The sequence below is a fragment of the Gigantopelta aegis genome, unplaced genomic scaffold, assembly GCF_016097555.1.
Source record: "Gigantopelta aegis isolate Gae_Host unplaced genomic scaffold, Gae_host_genome ctg4959_pilon_pilon:::debris, whole genome shotgun sequence".
NCBI classification, from domain to species: Eukaryota; Metazoa; Mollusca; class Gastropoda; order Neomphalida; family Peltospiridae; genus Gigantopelta; species Gigantopelta aegis.
The window spans coordinates 7,501-20,947 of record NW_024534139.1 but is presented as its reverse complement, the minus strand read 5'-3'; the positions used below and the strand labels follow the sequence as shown (position 1 = coordinate 20,947).

The following is a 13,447-nucleotide window of genomic DNA, read 5'->3' as shown; positions in this document are numbered from 1 at the left end:
TTGATGGAGCAAAGTAAGCTAAAACCATGTACTCAAGGAAGGACAGAATGGTAAATACATTAGACTAGACTAGCTATTTCCATGTTAGCTTTATTTTTCACATGTGTTACATTATGAATTTATTTATCATGCAGGATTGTGAAAGGTTTTTCAGATGATCGAAAAAACAAAGGAAATTCCTTTTTTCGCTTCCAAGATTTGCCGTCGAGATGAGGTTGGAGGTTGATTTTTTGTCATTTATCTTATTACCAAATTATTTATACAGGGGGATAGAATTGTGCTGGAGGTGGTAAAACGGAAAATTTGGTACAATTAAAGTTCAAAACGTTTTGCAGATACTTTGTAAGAAAAGAATATCGTGACAGCAGGAGCAAACACCATCACGGGATGATTTTAGTCAAGCAATAAGAAAGTTGCAAGTGACCATAACAGGAGGGTGGTTCTACAATGTCTACTACCAAAGTCGGTCGTTTGTCATCGAAGAAACTACCTCCGATCATTCAGTTTAGGTGACTGTTTGGGATATTGGAGAGCAATTAGGAGAATGATTTGTTATTATCAATGCCCTATACGCTAATTGAGAGGGGTGCCGACTTGTAAAGATGGATTGGGGCACTACACCTACTACTGAACAACAAAACACATAGTACCAAATCATTGCTTATTATAACATACAAATGGAATTTTTTCAAATCCTTCATTGCAGATTTAAGTCTATCTCATATTATCAGGTTTCGTATTAGTATACTACTACTATATAAATTGTTAAGTGTGATATCTATAGTGGTTACTGGTAATGTGTCTAATTTATCTTGGGTTGTGATCAACATTTAGTTGGAGAAGAAGCTCTTGGAGATAATACTGCCACACCTTCTGGCATGAAGGAAGTGCACGATGAAAACTTTTATGTATTTAGGTGTTAATCCGTCAGCTTTAAGGTTGCTGTCGTATAGAAGCCATAGATCCAGGTTTTTGCATGCACTCATTCAACTAGCTGTGTATGGTTAGTTTGGTTCATTTGGGTTTAGGAAGGATTGACCAAGCTCTTAGTGTATGACATTCAAACGAACGTCTTGGTTTTGATTAGGTATACTTGACTTGGAGTAAGTGGAGCAGTATCTAAATCCAAGATATCTATTGTCTCTCGAGCCTCGATGCTGAATTCCACACTTTATTGATAATGTGAAGAAGTTATCGATCCTACTGATCCTATTGTTGTTGGTTTGAAATCACGTTTTGTAACTTTTGTTTTTTTTCTTTTTAAAATGTGGGAGAATGAGGTTGACACTTGAATACTGGGCATCACGATTTCTCATTTTTGTACACTGGTTTCTAGATATCTCTTTGGCCTCTTCAGGTACTGCTACATTCTGGTTTGATTAAAGACTAGATTGTTCTTTCAGATATTGCAATTTTATCTTTTGCTTGTGATATTCTTGCAGTAACTGTTGTTTCATTTGACTGAACATGTCATGTGCTTTACTTCTTTTATTCAGACAAAGCAGCCTCTTTGTGTTATGAAATTGATGTGTCATTCTCTTGGAGCATACGTAAGTGACATTCAAGGGCACAAATCCTATCAAACGGCTTTTCTGAATCCTTCAGAGAACAAATTTAAAATATGACATACCAATGACAATGTTTCTAGTTTAGCTTAACTCTACTGAAGCTGCTTGAGTTCATAGTCACTGATTCATGTTGCTTTTCGGCTGTAGCAATATCCAATGCAGATTTTCCATACTAGAAGAACAAGTTAGTTGTAGGTTGCATTGCTGTTTCTTTAGTACTGTGTCTCCATACTTAATGACAGATCCTACTTTAGCAGTAGCTCTATCAACTTGTGTTACCTTTCCATGCTGCAACATGAGAGCTGTTAAATTTATGCTGTATAAAAATGTTATTAATCCATGCAGTTTCACAATGGCTTTAACTAAACTGTATTTGTTGCATGACATCTAACACAATTGCTACAATATCTAGGCAACATCATAGTGACATTATAAACATGCTGACATCAAAGCTGTCCATCCTTCTTTGCTTCTAGCTTTAAAAAAAGCTCCCATGGCAAGCAAAAGTAGGACAACATTAACATGACCTTCTGCGCTAGCTTCATGAAGTGGAGTAAAGCCGCGCTATTTAATAAATAAAGTGAGTTTTACAGCATAATTTAATAACTTCTTACCTTTGATGTACAGTTAATATCAATGACATCCATCCTCAATATAACGGAAACAGTTTGTACATGTCCATAATGACATGTTATTGAAGACAGTTTCGTCATGCTGCAAACAAAAAATAAAGAGGGAGGATTAATAATTTCATAATTCCTTTTATAACTAATGTGTATGTTTGATGTTTAGTGAAGAGATTGATATTCATGTACTGGGAAATGATTGTATATATGATCTCTAGGTGGAACTGATCAAAATAATGTAGTTATTTAAAATTTAATGCAGTTATCTAATAAGTTGCCATACATTATACATCATATTGACTTAAAATAAAGTTAATGTAACAAGTATTTTAAATTAAACACAACATTATATCATGTAACAGGCAAACAAGCCCAATTCAATACAATATGCACTGTGGTTAAATACCAGTAAAAAAGCCATATTTTATGTAACATTAACACATCTCTAGAGTATAGAATGCACTATAGGAATGTAGACAGTGTGTGTTGAAAAAATCTGCACAATATGTAATGACCTAATTTTTGGTGTATTTAATAGCTAGTATATACGAACACAGTTACATTTACTCACTCTGTCCACAACATTAGCTGCAGATTCACCAGTCTCCATCAAATATACGCTCCATTTCTTTGCTGTATCCCTTCTAGGGCTTGCTATCATAATATTCGTTAGTCATTGGAGAAGCTGAGCCTTTGTTTGCATCTGGTAATAGTTTGTTCAGACCTACATTTGAACGAGAAATGGAGTATCCTGGTCTCACTGAAGTAGTGGGGTAGCTGTTTCTTCCTTTGGAACGGAGGCCATTCTTTATTTGTTATTGTGACGTCATGTATTATGACGTTACGTGTGTGCGAATCAGCGAATGTTTTGATAAATGACGACTTCCACCCTACTGACATAACCAGGGCACAAAAGGTTGGTGGGGGCTTGGGTCTCTTCCTCTGCTTCTCATCAAAGCGGATCTATCTTCTCCGCCTCTTTATCTTAAAAGTAAAACTTGGAAGCTGTTTCTCTTTTTAAAAGGAGTACCTTTCTTTCTCGCAATACAAAACAGGTAAGTATCAATGATAACGGGGGGTGCTTATGAAAAGTTTGTTTTAAGTATACATTACTTTAGAATCTACTATTAGCTACTAGGTAAAACAGCATCCAATAAGTTTGTCTCCTTGAATTTAAAGGCTAAGAAGCTAACGGTTTCTAAATTCTCACTCTTATTTAACCACTTTTACATTTTAAGTATGGGATGTTGGCTGGTATTAGCACGGGGACAGCCTTAGATAGTAATAATGTTTAATATTTAGAGCACATAGTCAATGTGACAAGTTTGCTCTCTTTAATGTTTACGTAAAATAACTTTGCAGTAATAATGGTAAATAACGTCCGACTAATGTTGTCATCAACCGTTGTCATTGTGCAGTTGTCTTGTTATTAACACAATACTTAAGGAATTCTAGTAACACTGAAAGTGTTTGTCTGTAATGATTTGTCTGGTTCAATTTATCCTCGCATAATGGACTGTTTTATATGTTGTTGATGCGTTTGACATTATGTTCAACTCATGTTTTCATTACTATATTGTGAGTCCTCTCTCTTTCACTCCAGACCCCCTATTGATGGGCAGAAGCAAACAAAGTTCCTATTACAACATCTGAAAAGCTGTAAGTTTTCTTTATAATTAGATTGTTCTCCATAGCAACAGCCTTGATAAGTTGTTGACCATTTGTAACAGCTGTAGTGATGTGACAGTGTATTTTCTTCTTGCGTTCTTCTCATAACATTTGTTTAGTTAACAATGACCTTTACATTACATTTTAGTGTTAGGAAGTCTTCCATACATTATAATATTGTTTCCTTAATATTAATGTTGTATTACTTTTTGTTATGTGTTTGTGGTTGTGTACATAAACATCATTAGCAGTGAGTGATTTGTTGATGAAGTTTGTATTGTTGTCAATAGACACCGAAACATGAACACTATTGTAGCTGACCTCTTTGAATGAAAAAGCCCCTCCTTTTGACTTTATTTATAAGTTCCAAGTTTGTGGGTATATATTTACATTCTTGTGGGCTGTAGTAGAAAGTTAAGTCAATCAGCATGAGTAACTGTCACCCTATATACTTACTACATGTGTGCATAGCTGTAGAGTGATATATGATCATGAAACCTGATAACTGTATCCCTCTGATCTCTTTATGTAGTACGACATCATGTCATGTATTGATAGTGTTTTCATAACATAGAGTACAGTTAAGTGAATTATAGTCTGCCTACTCTTAAGACCACGTCTATCCTATACTATTTACAGAGGAAAATAACCTGTTATCATATGTTATGTACTTTTTAACGTGTTAATTAACATGGTATGTTAAGTGCTACTTGTAATTCACTCACTCCTCTCTCTCTCTTCTTTCAGTGAAGAGTGGTTTCTCTTATTAATGAAGAAAGAAGATGAAGTCAATGAAATATTAGTAATGAGAAGGGATTGTTACATGAAGCATGTGCTACTGGATCTGTTGATTCTGTGAAATTATTACTTGACAGAAATGTGCCATTATCTGATTGGAATAAAGTAAAAAAAAGATTGAATTGGGTTTGCTTATCCTCTCTCTCTCTCTCTCTCTCTCTCTCTCTCTCTCTTTCTCTCTCTCTCTCTCTATCTATCTATCTATCTCTCTCTCTATCTATCTATCTATCTATCTATCTTACACACCTACAGTCTTACTTACTTTCCCTCCATCTAGCTGCTAGCATAATCATTTAGAATTTGCTAAGTTCCTATTAAGTCGAGATCCTGAGATGATTGACCGTAGCCCTCAAAATTTGGAGGAGACCCCTCTTCATTTGCATGTATGAAAGGTCATTTTCAATGTGAAGCTATTAATTGAGTTAGTTTAAAATGCTTGTTATGTAAGTATGTCAATCTATATCTCTAGCTATAAAGCCGACTGTCGTATTGATGATAGATGTGGCAACACAAACCCTTCACTATGCTGTTACTAGTAACAATCCGAATTATAGAATTTCTTTTAAGAGATAAAGATCTATTTGAATGATTAATAAAAAAGAACATGTAAGTTATATTGATGGTCTTATAAATTAGCTGTTTATTCTTTCTCCCTTAGTTTAATCACTATCCTATTCATCGAGCTGCCATTTTGCAGTGTTGTAGAAGTTATTCAAGTATTAATTCTTACAGAGTTAAATTATACTACTAAGGAACAAGGTCAGTCATTAAAATATGCTTATAGTAGCATTAATTGTTGTTATTATTGTATTACTGTCTGTCTATTACATACTGTTGCTCTGGTTGCTCTCTCTGCTGCAAATGGCCTGACAGCTTATGATTTAGCAACAATACTCTATAATAATGAAAGAGTTGTAGTCACAGAGAAAAGGTGTCGAGACAAGGAGCCTATTATATAAAGAAAATATGGCTAAATATTTTCCATCAGTTCTTAGTAGCGAGCAACATTTTAGATCATCTAGTTTTTCTTACCATCCGTGGTTCCTATCAGATCGGTATGGATGGATCAACTGTTAGCTTACCAGTGTCAGCTGTAAGTAACTCTCTCTTTCTCTCTCTCTGTAATTTGTTCATTGTGATATATGTATACATTAGGTGTTACTAGAAAGAACCATCAGCTACTCAGGCAAAAAGACCTGTTCAATTTGTCTTTCTCTAATAGTTACTCGAAGACAAGTAAATTATAAAATATGATGGTAGTAAGAGTTATTACTCTTCTCTCTCTCTCTTTTCTCCCCAGGCTTCTATGGTGGATCTTCTAAGTTAGTCGAGCTTCTTTCCGACATTTATTGAAGGACAAAGAACAAGCTGTTAGATTATCTCAATATTTAGACAGACAAACTTCAACTGACGAACTACAAAAAATAGTACTAGATCAAAGTCAGTATTATAAATGATTACAAAATTATTACATCATCTTTTTCTCTCCTTTATTAGCTGCTTATGAAGCTCCTATTGACATTTCTTCATTCCCCAGTGAATCTTTCTTGATTCATAAAGATGAAACTCGGCTATCATTCTAAAGATCATGATATTCGACTTAAAGTTCATGAAAAATACTGGATTATTGATCCTAATAGAACTCTTGAGTGTAATTGGCAGCTAGCCTTCATTGGACACACGCGCTACCCACCTAATTATATTTTTGTGAGTCCAATCTGTTTTCTTTAGCTGTAAAACCAAGAGATATTGTGAGATTAAACTCACACTGCCTCACGCACTGCATTTTCCCTCTGAGAAACATTACCGGTGAGTCTGTCTCTTAGTGGGCTGGTTAAGGAGGCAATCCTAATGTTAACCAGTATCTTATCACGTTGATTTTGTTCCCATTTCAGGAGGATTGTTATTTTCTCTGCTACTACTGTCAATCTTGTGGCAGGAAAATGGACCAACTTCTCCTTCTGCGAGAGAGTTTTGTCGTTCCAAAAATCTGATCTCACAGTTGAACCACACGTGTGTACCTTTTCTACATCTTCTCAAGTTCCCTACTCTTTTTGCTGTGGTTGTTGCCTCTGCTCCTCAAGCTCCAAAGAGTGCTATCCCATATCCTCTTCTTCCACTGAGGTTTGCCTCTATGTAGCTCGTCCTAGTGATCGTGGATCAGTATTTAACTAATACCGAATTTGGGTCTACATAGCTATGAGCTTGAAAACAGTTGAAATGGTAAGAATAGGAGTCTTTTTTCTCCCTCTCAGGATATTACTTGCTGTCTCTCTTTTCTGTAGGCAATGCAGAAACATGTTATGCCTCATGATTTTACTTTGGAAGAGAAAGGGTTTGTCTTCTCTGGTCAAGTACTCAAGATTTCAGGGTTCATCAGAAACTACAGAATGGGAAGTGTCAAAACGTGGGAAGGACTAGTATGATAGTATACTCTCTGTTGTGTTGTATCTTATTTCTTTTCTCTTTTCTAGTTTCGTTATAACCAAGTGGCTTTAAGTCAAGAGGAACAGATCAAGAGTTATCATCTATGTCTCATCATCAGTCATATCCATTAAGAGAAGCTTTCTTTGTTGAGTGTCATGATCCTTCTAAGACTCCTCAAAATGTCGTATCAATGTTGAGTGTGATGGAAAAGAGTTAGTTACAATGCTCATAACTCCATATCCTACCAATTAAAAGTGAGTTTATGCTCCTCTCTCCTGTCTCTCTCTCTTAAAACTATAGCTGTATACTTTATTGTATTAAATTTTCTTTCTCCTAACAGTGACTATACCCCTGGGATTAAATTCAATAAGAGAAATTTCTGGGTCACCTCAGGATATGAGCAGTAGCAAGCAGTAAGTCACACTGTAGGAACTGTTTACATTATTATTGTCTTTATCTATCTCTTCAGCTGAAAGTATTCCCATGAGGACCGTCCAGTGTCTAGTAGTCATGTGATATGACTTCTAAGTCACATGATCTGTGTGATACCTTACCAAACTAGTAGTAATTTATTTATAGCTTGACAACTCCAGTAATTATTATGAATTAATTCGTTATTAGTCATTCTATTATATATCTCTCTATTGTGCATTGTCCTATCCCTAACTCAAAAGATTTATCATTATCTTTTATTCAAATTGTAGTCTTGTTACTAGTTTGTCCCTACCCCCTCAAAATATTTAATGTAATGAAGTTTTATATTTATTTTTTTTGATTTCAACCATAGGATTATTGTGATGAAATGTCATTGTGTTATGTGTTGTGTGTTTATATAATCAGCATTATTATAATAGACAATACTTTTATTTATTAAAAATGGACAGTGAATAGTTTGAGTTAGTCATTATGTTTTTATAAATAAGTTAGTTTACAAGTAAATTTTTCATTGTTTGATTTTAATCAACACAATCTATTCAAGAAAATTTGTTATTAGGAAAATTAACTAAATATTTTTGTCATATATGAAGATAAACTAAACAAAAATAACCTAATTTTAAAAATATATTAATTATTTTGTTTTGCCACTAGTAGCACCAACTGCATCGTCCAGAGGAGGGTGGGGAGAAGGACTGTGGTTTGGTCCCATTCTTTCATGAACATTGTAGGGAATGCTTAGGACAAAAATAGAATTTAGTTTTACTAGTCAATGCTTTCATATGTTTCAATTGTAGATATTGAGGAGTGAGCTTGAGCTAAAGAGAGATATCATTAAATGTTATCTTCAATGGATGTCCAGCGACTTACTGCATTAGAATCAGCTTCTTTTTGAGCAGAGTAAAATGCGGCATCAGCTTGTGATTTGAGTCCTAGCTAAGTAAGCTTCATCATCAATACGAGACATCTCTTTCTTGCTTCTCTTTCTCCATGACTTTCTGATCATATTGATCTTAGCCACTTCAGCAACTTTATTTGCCTCTGTAGTTAATAAATTATACACACAATTAAAACATCATCATAATAACAATTATGACATCATCATATAATGACATCATAATAAACAATTATGACATCATTATAATAATTTACATACCAATAACTCTTTCTTTCTCTCAGTAATCTGCCTCCTTTTCAATTACTTTCTGTTTTTGGACAGATATCAATAACTTAGTCTTCTCAGCTTCCCTGTGGTAGAGAGAGAAAGAGTATCTCACTTACAATACAAACACTGACATTAGTTTCATAGTTCTTTCGAATAGTTCAGGATTTTAGGTTTGGTAACTCTTACAGAATGTACTGACAGTCCAGGTGCCATCTTATCGAGATCATTCTTGTAAAGCTGTTTTAAGATTTTTCATCAATTTGATCTGTGTCAAGGAAAAGAGAGAAGTAAGTATCATTACATATAGTTTTCTTAACAAGTTATTTTACCAAATATTCAATGTATACTTCTTGTAATGAATGAGAGCTACAGAACTATAAGAGATGAACTAGTTATGATGTAATCTATGTAATAATATAATCCTGATTTAGTTCGTGAGTACTTTATTAAAATGAGTGTTTTATCATAATCAGCTGTATACTTCCGTTACAACCCCTCATGAACTAAAATAAATTACAAACACAATAACTATAAAAAGTAATTAATGGAGGCAGGTTGGTATTGGATGTGTCCATTACAGGTGGAGACACGCCTATTTAGGAATGGTTTTTGTGAATATAACATGTAGAAATTCCACACAATAAGCACACTATAGTAATGTACTAATGTACACTACATAAATATTTGGCATGTGTATCATGTTTAACTACAGGATTAGATTCTAAATAAAAAATGTAATAATATACTTATAATTATAGTATATTATATTACAACATAGTAGTATATTATATGTAACATAGTAGTATATTATATGTAATATAGTAGTACATTATATTAATATAGTAGTACATTATATGTAATATAGTAGTATATTATATGTACTCTAGTAGTACATTATATGTAATACAGTAGTATATTATATGTAATATAGTAGTATATTACATTATATTAATATACTTAGTACATTATTATTAATATACTAGTATATGTAGTATATCATGTATAAATATACAATAATACAATACATGTAATGTACTAGTACATTACATGTAATGATATTGTATATTACATGTAACATTAATTACCTTTATCTGTGTCTAATATATTAACAACTTCTACTCTATCAAAATAAATCATGACACCGCCACTGTGTACCACAAGGGACATTTTTAACTTCATCAGTTTGTAGAGTAGTCTAAACAAATATACAAAATGAGTTTGTATTTTTTTTAAAGAAAAACATAATTTTTAATTGTAAATATAAAAAACTACAAGATAAAGTACATTACAAAAACAAATAGATGCTGACTCAGCATCTGTGTATAAGTAAACAGACGTGTGTGTGACGCTACATCCTTGTACTGAGACAAAGGATGTTAGAAAAGGCACCATGAGATGAAATCCTGGACCATAGACACCATTCAAAAGAGCACCACCCTATCAATCAATCAAATATTATTATATAAAGATTATCTCACTGTGACTAACTTACTCTGTAATAAACAGCAACATGTCCTACATGTGAGGTAAGTATTGTGTTTACTATTATTTAGAGGTCTAACTAACCTTCTTCTACTTTGTGGAGAGCAAAATTGAGGAATATTGCTGTTACAACAACCAACACACCAATACAACAGCAGACGCAGCCATCACGATAGATGAACCCCTGACAGAGTAGTGACAACACACCTCCTTATGAATAAACACCTCCTTATTTAAAACATGGAAACCACTTGCTAATGGTGTTTTAAAAAATAAGTGTAGAAAAGAAGAGAGCAATCAGAAAACATACCTGTTGTCACTAAGAGAACAGACTATTTGGAATGGGATGAGTACTTATGGCAGTAGCATTTTTTGTCAGCACATGAAAGCAAAGACCCAAAGTCACAAGGGGTTTTCAAAATAATTCATTAAACTAACTTATTACAGCATCTTAATTATTATAATAATGATTAGTATCATGTTTAATGATTGATATATCTGTAATATATACATGTAATCTCATGTAGCAGATCTTCTCATTCTTTGGTGAAAGAATCTGGTTACGTGATATTAGTTAACATAATATCTTATGTAATTTCTTTTGTTTACTTACTAGGTAGGAGCATGTATTGTTAATCCTGATCACAAGATAGTAGGTATTGGATACAATGGTATGCCTAATGGATGTAGTGATGATGAGTTACCATGGTCACGAGAAAGCTGAGAGAAGATTAGATACTAAATACCCTTACGGTAACCAGTGACGTGATCAAATGTATTACACTAGTTCTCTCTTTCTTTCTCCATCTCTTTCTCTCTCTCTCTCTCTCTCTCTCTCTGATCTCTCTCTCTCTCTCTCTCTCTCCTCTCTCTCTCTCTCTCTCTCTCTCTCTTCTCTCTCTCTCTCTCTCTCTCTAGTATGTCATGCTGAAACTAAATGCCATACTTAATAAGAACACAGCAGATGTTAAAGGATGTATTTAATGTTGCTCTATTCCCATGTAATGAATGTGCTAAAGTGATTATCCAGTCTGGTATTAATGAAGTCTTGTTTGTCAGTGATAAATATCATGATAATGAAGAAATGATTGCTAGTAGAAGATTACTGGATATGGCTGGAGTTCAATACAGGTATGATACTATATATTGTATATTATAGTAAGTAATGAGGATACATAAATCTCTATATAACAAATTCTCTATAGTTGATATAATGTTCCTTTTATATATAGAGATTTCTCAATCCTTATATTAAATGATACACTAAAGTAATAAAACAATGTTAATGTTTTAGTGTATCTCACTGAGGACACCTTTATAGCACAATATTAGAATAATGTACTGCTGAGTACAGTTGGCAGCCTTTTTTTATAATTGTTATATTATATGCATAATACTAAGCACACAGAAATGTTAATTTACATGTTCAATGCATGGATACATGTTAATTAAGTTAAGAATCTAAGATAATTATAATTTTCTGCACTTTTTAAACATCTTTCAGTAGTTGTATTCTGGTGTTTGTCAGATCTTCAGTATGTTTAGAATTTTCAGCACTTATAGAAATACTTGTAGAGTCATCAGATGGTGTCTTTTTCTTATGAGCTTTGCTATGGTTTTCGTTGACTTGCAATTCCAAGTCCTTTACTTCTTCAAATTTCTTATTTCTTCCTATAAATATTGTATTTATTAATTTTAATAAGCTAATGGATAATATACATTGGGGTATAGAGCAGCTTCTAGTGTACTTTGAAAATGTGTAACCATTTCCACTTTTTGTTTCCACCTGCTTTTTGATCCGTATTATGGTCTAGTCCAGGACTTTATCCAAATTCTATCACTTTTCTTACTGTTTCTTTAATAGGATCCTCTTTCCTATAAAATTGACTGTGTGATGGATGTTAATATGTTATAGATAGTATATACTTTGGGGCTAGGAGCAGGGCCCAGCAGTAGTTTATTTGAAATGCTCTTTTAACCGTAATTTTGTTCCACCTTCTGTTGGATCCATAATATTGTTTATTCCAGTGAACCATTAATTCTATTATTCTCTTGCTGTTTCTTTATAGGATCCTCTTCCCTATAAAAATTGTTGTGATTGGATGTTAATATGTTTATAGATAGTATATACTTTGGGGCTAGAGCAGCAGTTAGTATTATTTGAAATGCTCTTTTAACCGTAATTTTTGTCCACTTTCTGTTGGATCCTTTATATTGTATATTCCATTGACCATTAATTCTATTACTTCTCTTGCTGTTTCTTTAATAGGATCCTCTTCCCTATAAAAAATTTGTGTGATTGGATGTTAATATGTTTATAGATAGTATATACTTGGGGGCTAGAGCAGCAGTAGTATTCTTCGAGAATAGCTACATAAAGTTTACCTTTTCCATGTCTAAGGATATACAACTTCCTTTATTCCAGACTGTACAACTCAATTTAGCAAACATGTTACAAGGATATTAGTGACATAGAGAGTTACAGCCTTAACTGATGGAGTTCCCTTACTGAGAATAGCATACATACTCAGCATGACAAACTAAAACAATAAGTACTTGGGATTATAAAAATTGCTTACTTACTGTATGAGCCTTTTGAAACAATTATTTTAGTTACTTTTTGAACAGCTCTGGGATTATACTCTCAGGGTATCCACTAAAACCAACTGAGATAACCGTTTGTCTTCTTCTGATACATACAGGCACCTTGCTGTCAAAGAGTTGTTAGTGACATGTACATATTTAAAAGTTAATGATTAATAACTGTCCATTCTGGAATATTTTTTTTATGACTTCCTAGTTTCTTAGCAGATAGCATTGCTATTTGACATAAAAGAATTGCTCCAGGTAAGGATGAGATCCTTTTCTGGTCACTTAGAGGTAATATCTTTGCTATCCTTTTCATATAGTCGTTTTGATAATGAAATCTGAATATCATTCCCTGCACCAGCTGTTACTGTTACCTGAGGCTCTCTTGGTGTTTTGAATCTAAGTTGTTTAAAAATAACAAAGTGTTATACCAATGTAGTCAAATATTGACCTGTAGCAGCAAACATTTTGTAAAGCGAAGCATCTTACTGCATAATTTATGTCTAACATTTCGGTTCTAGTTCGTCGTTTGTGATGAACACTCCATATTTAACATGTGATATCCCAGATTGTATAATAGCTGAGCACAGTCCTCATCAGGATTAAAGGGTCAAGTAGATAGTTGCATCCTTCTAAGTTTGTTTAGTCTTGTTTGTGATAGCATTGACAGCTGCATGGACCAACTGTTA

General features: G+C 33.5%; 1 protein-coding gene and 1 pseudogene across 1 annotated transcript in view; both read right to left on the bottom strand.

Moving 5' to 3' along the window:
• The window catches only part of LOC121366186 (cyclin-dependent kinase 14-like), a 45,277-nt gene extending 42,422 nt beyond the window's left edge, over positions 1–2,855 (bottom strand). The window contains 1 exon segment of the mRNA XM_041490733.1: positions 2,766–2,855. Coding sequence (XP_041346667.1) covers positions 2,766–2,855 — 90 coding nt within the window.
• A 5,383-nt stretch (positions 2,856–8,238) lies between these two features.
• Positions 8,239–13,447, bottom strand: part of LOC121366187 — a 5,661-nt pseudogene continuing 452 nt past the window's right edge.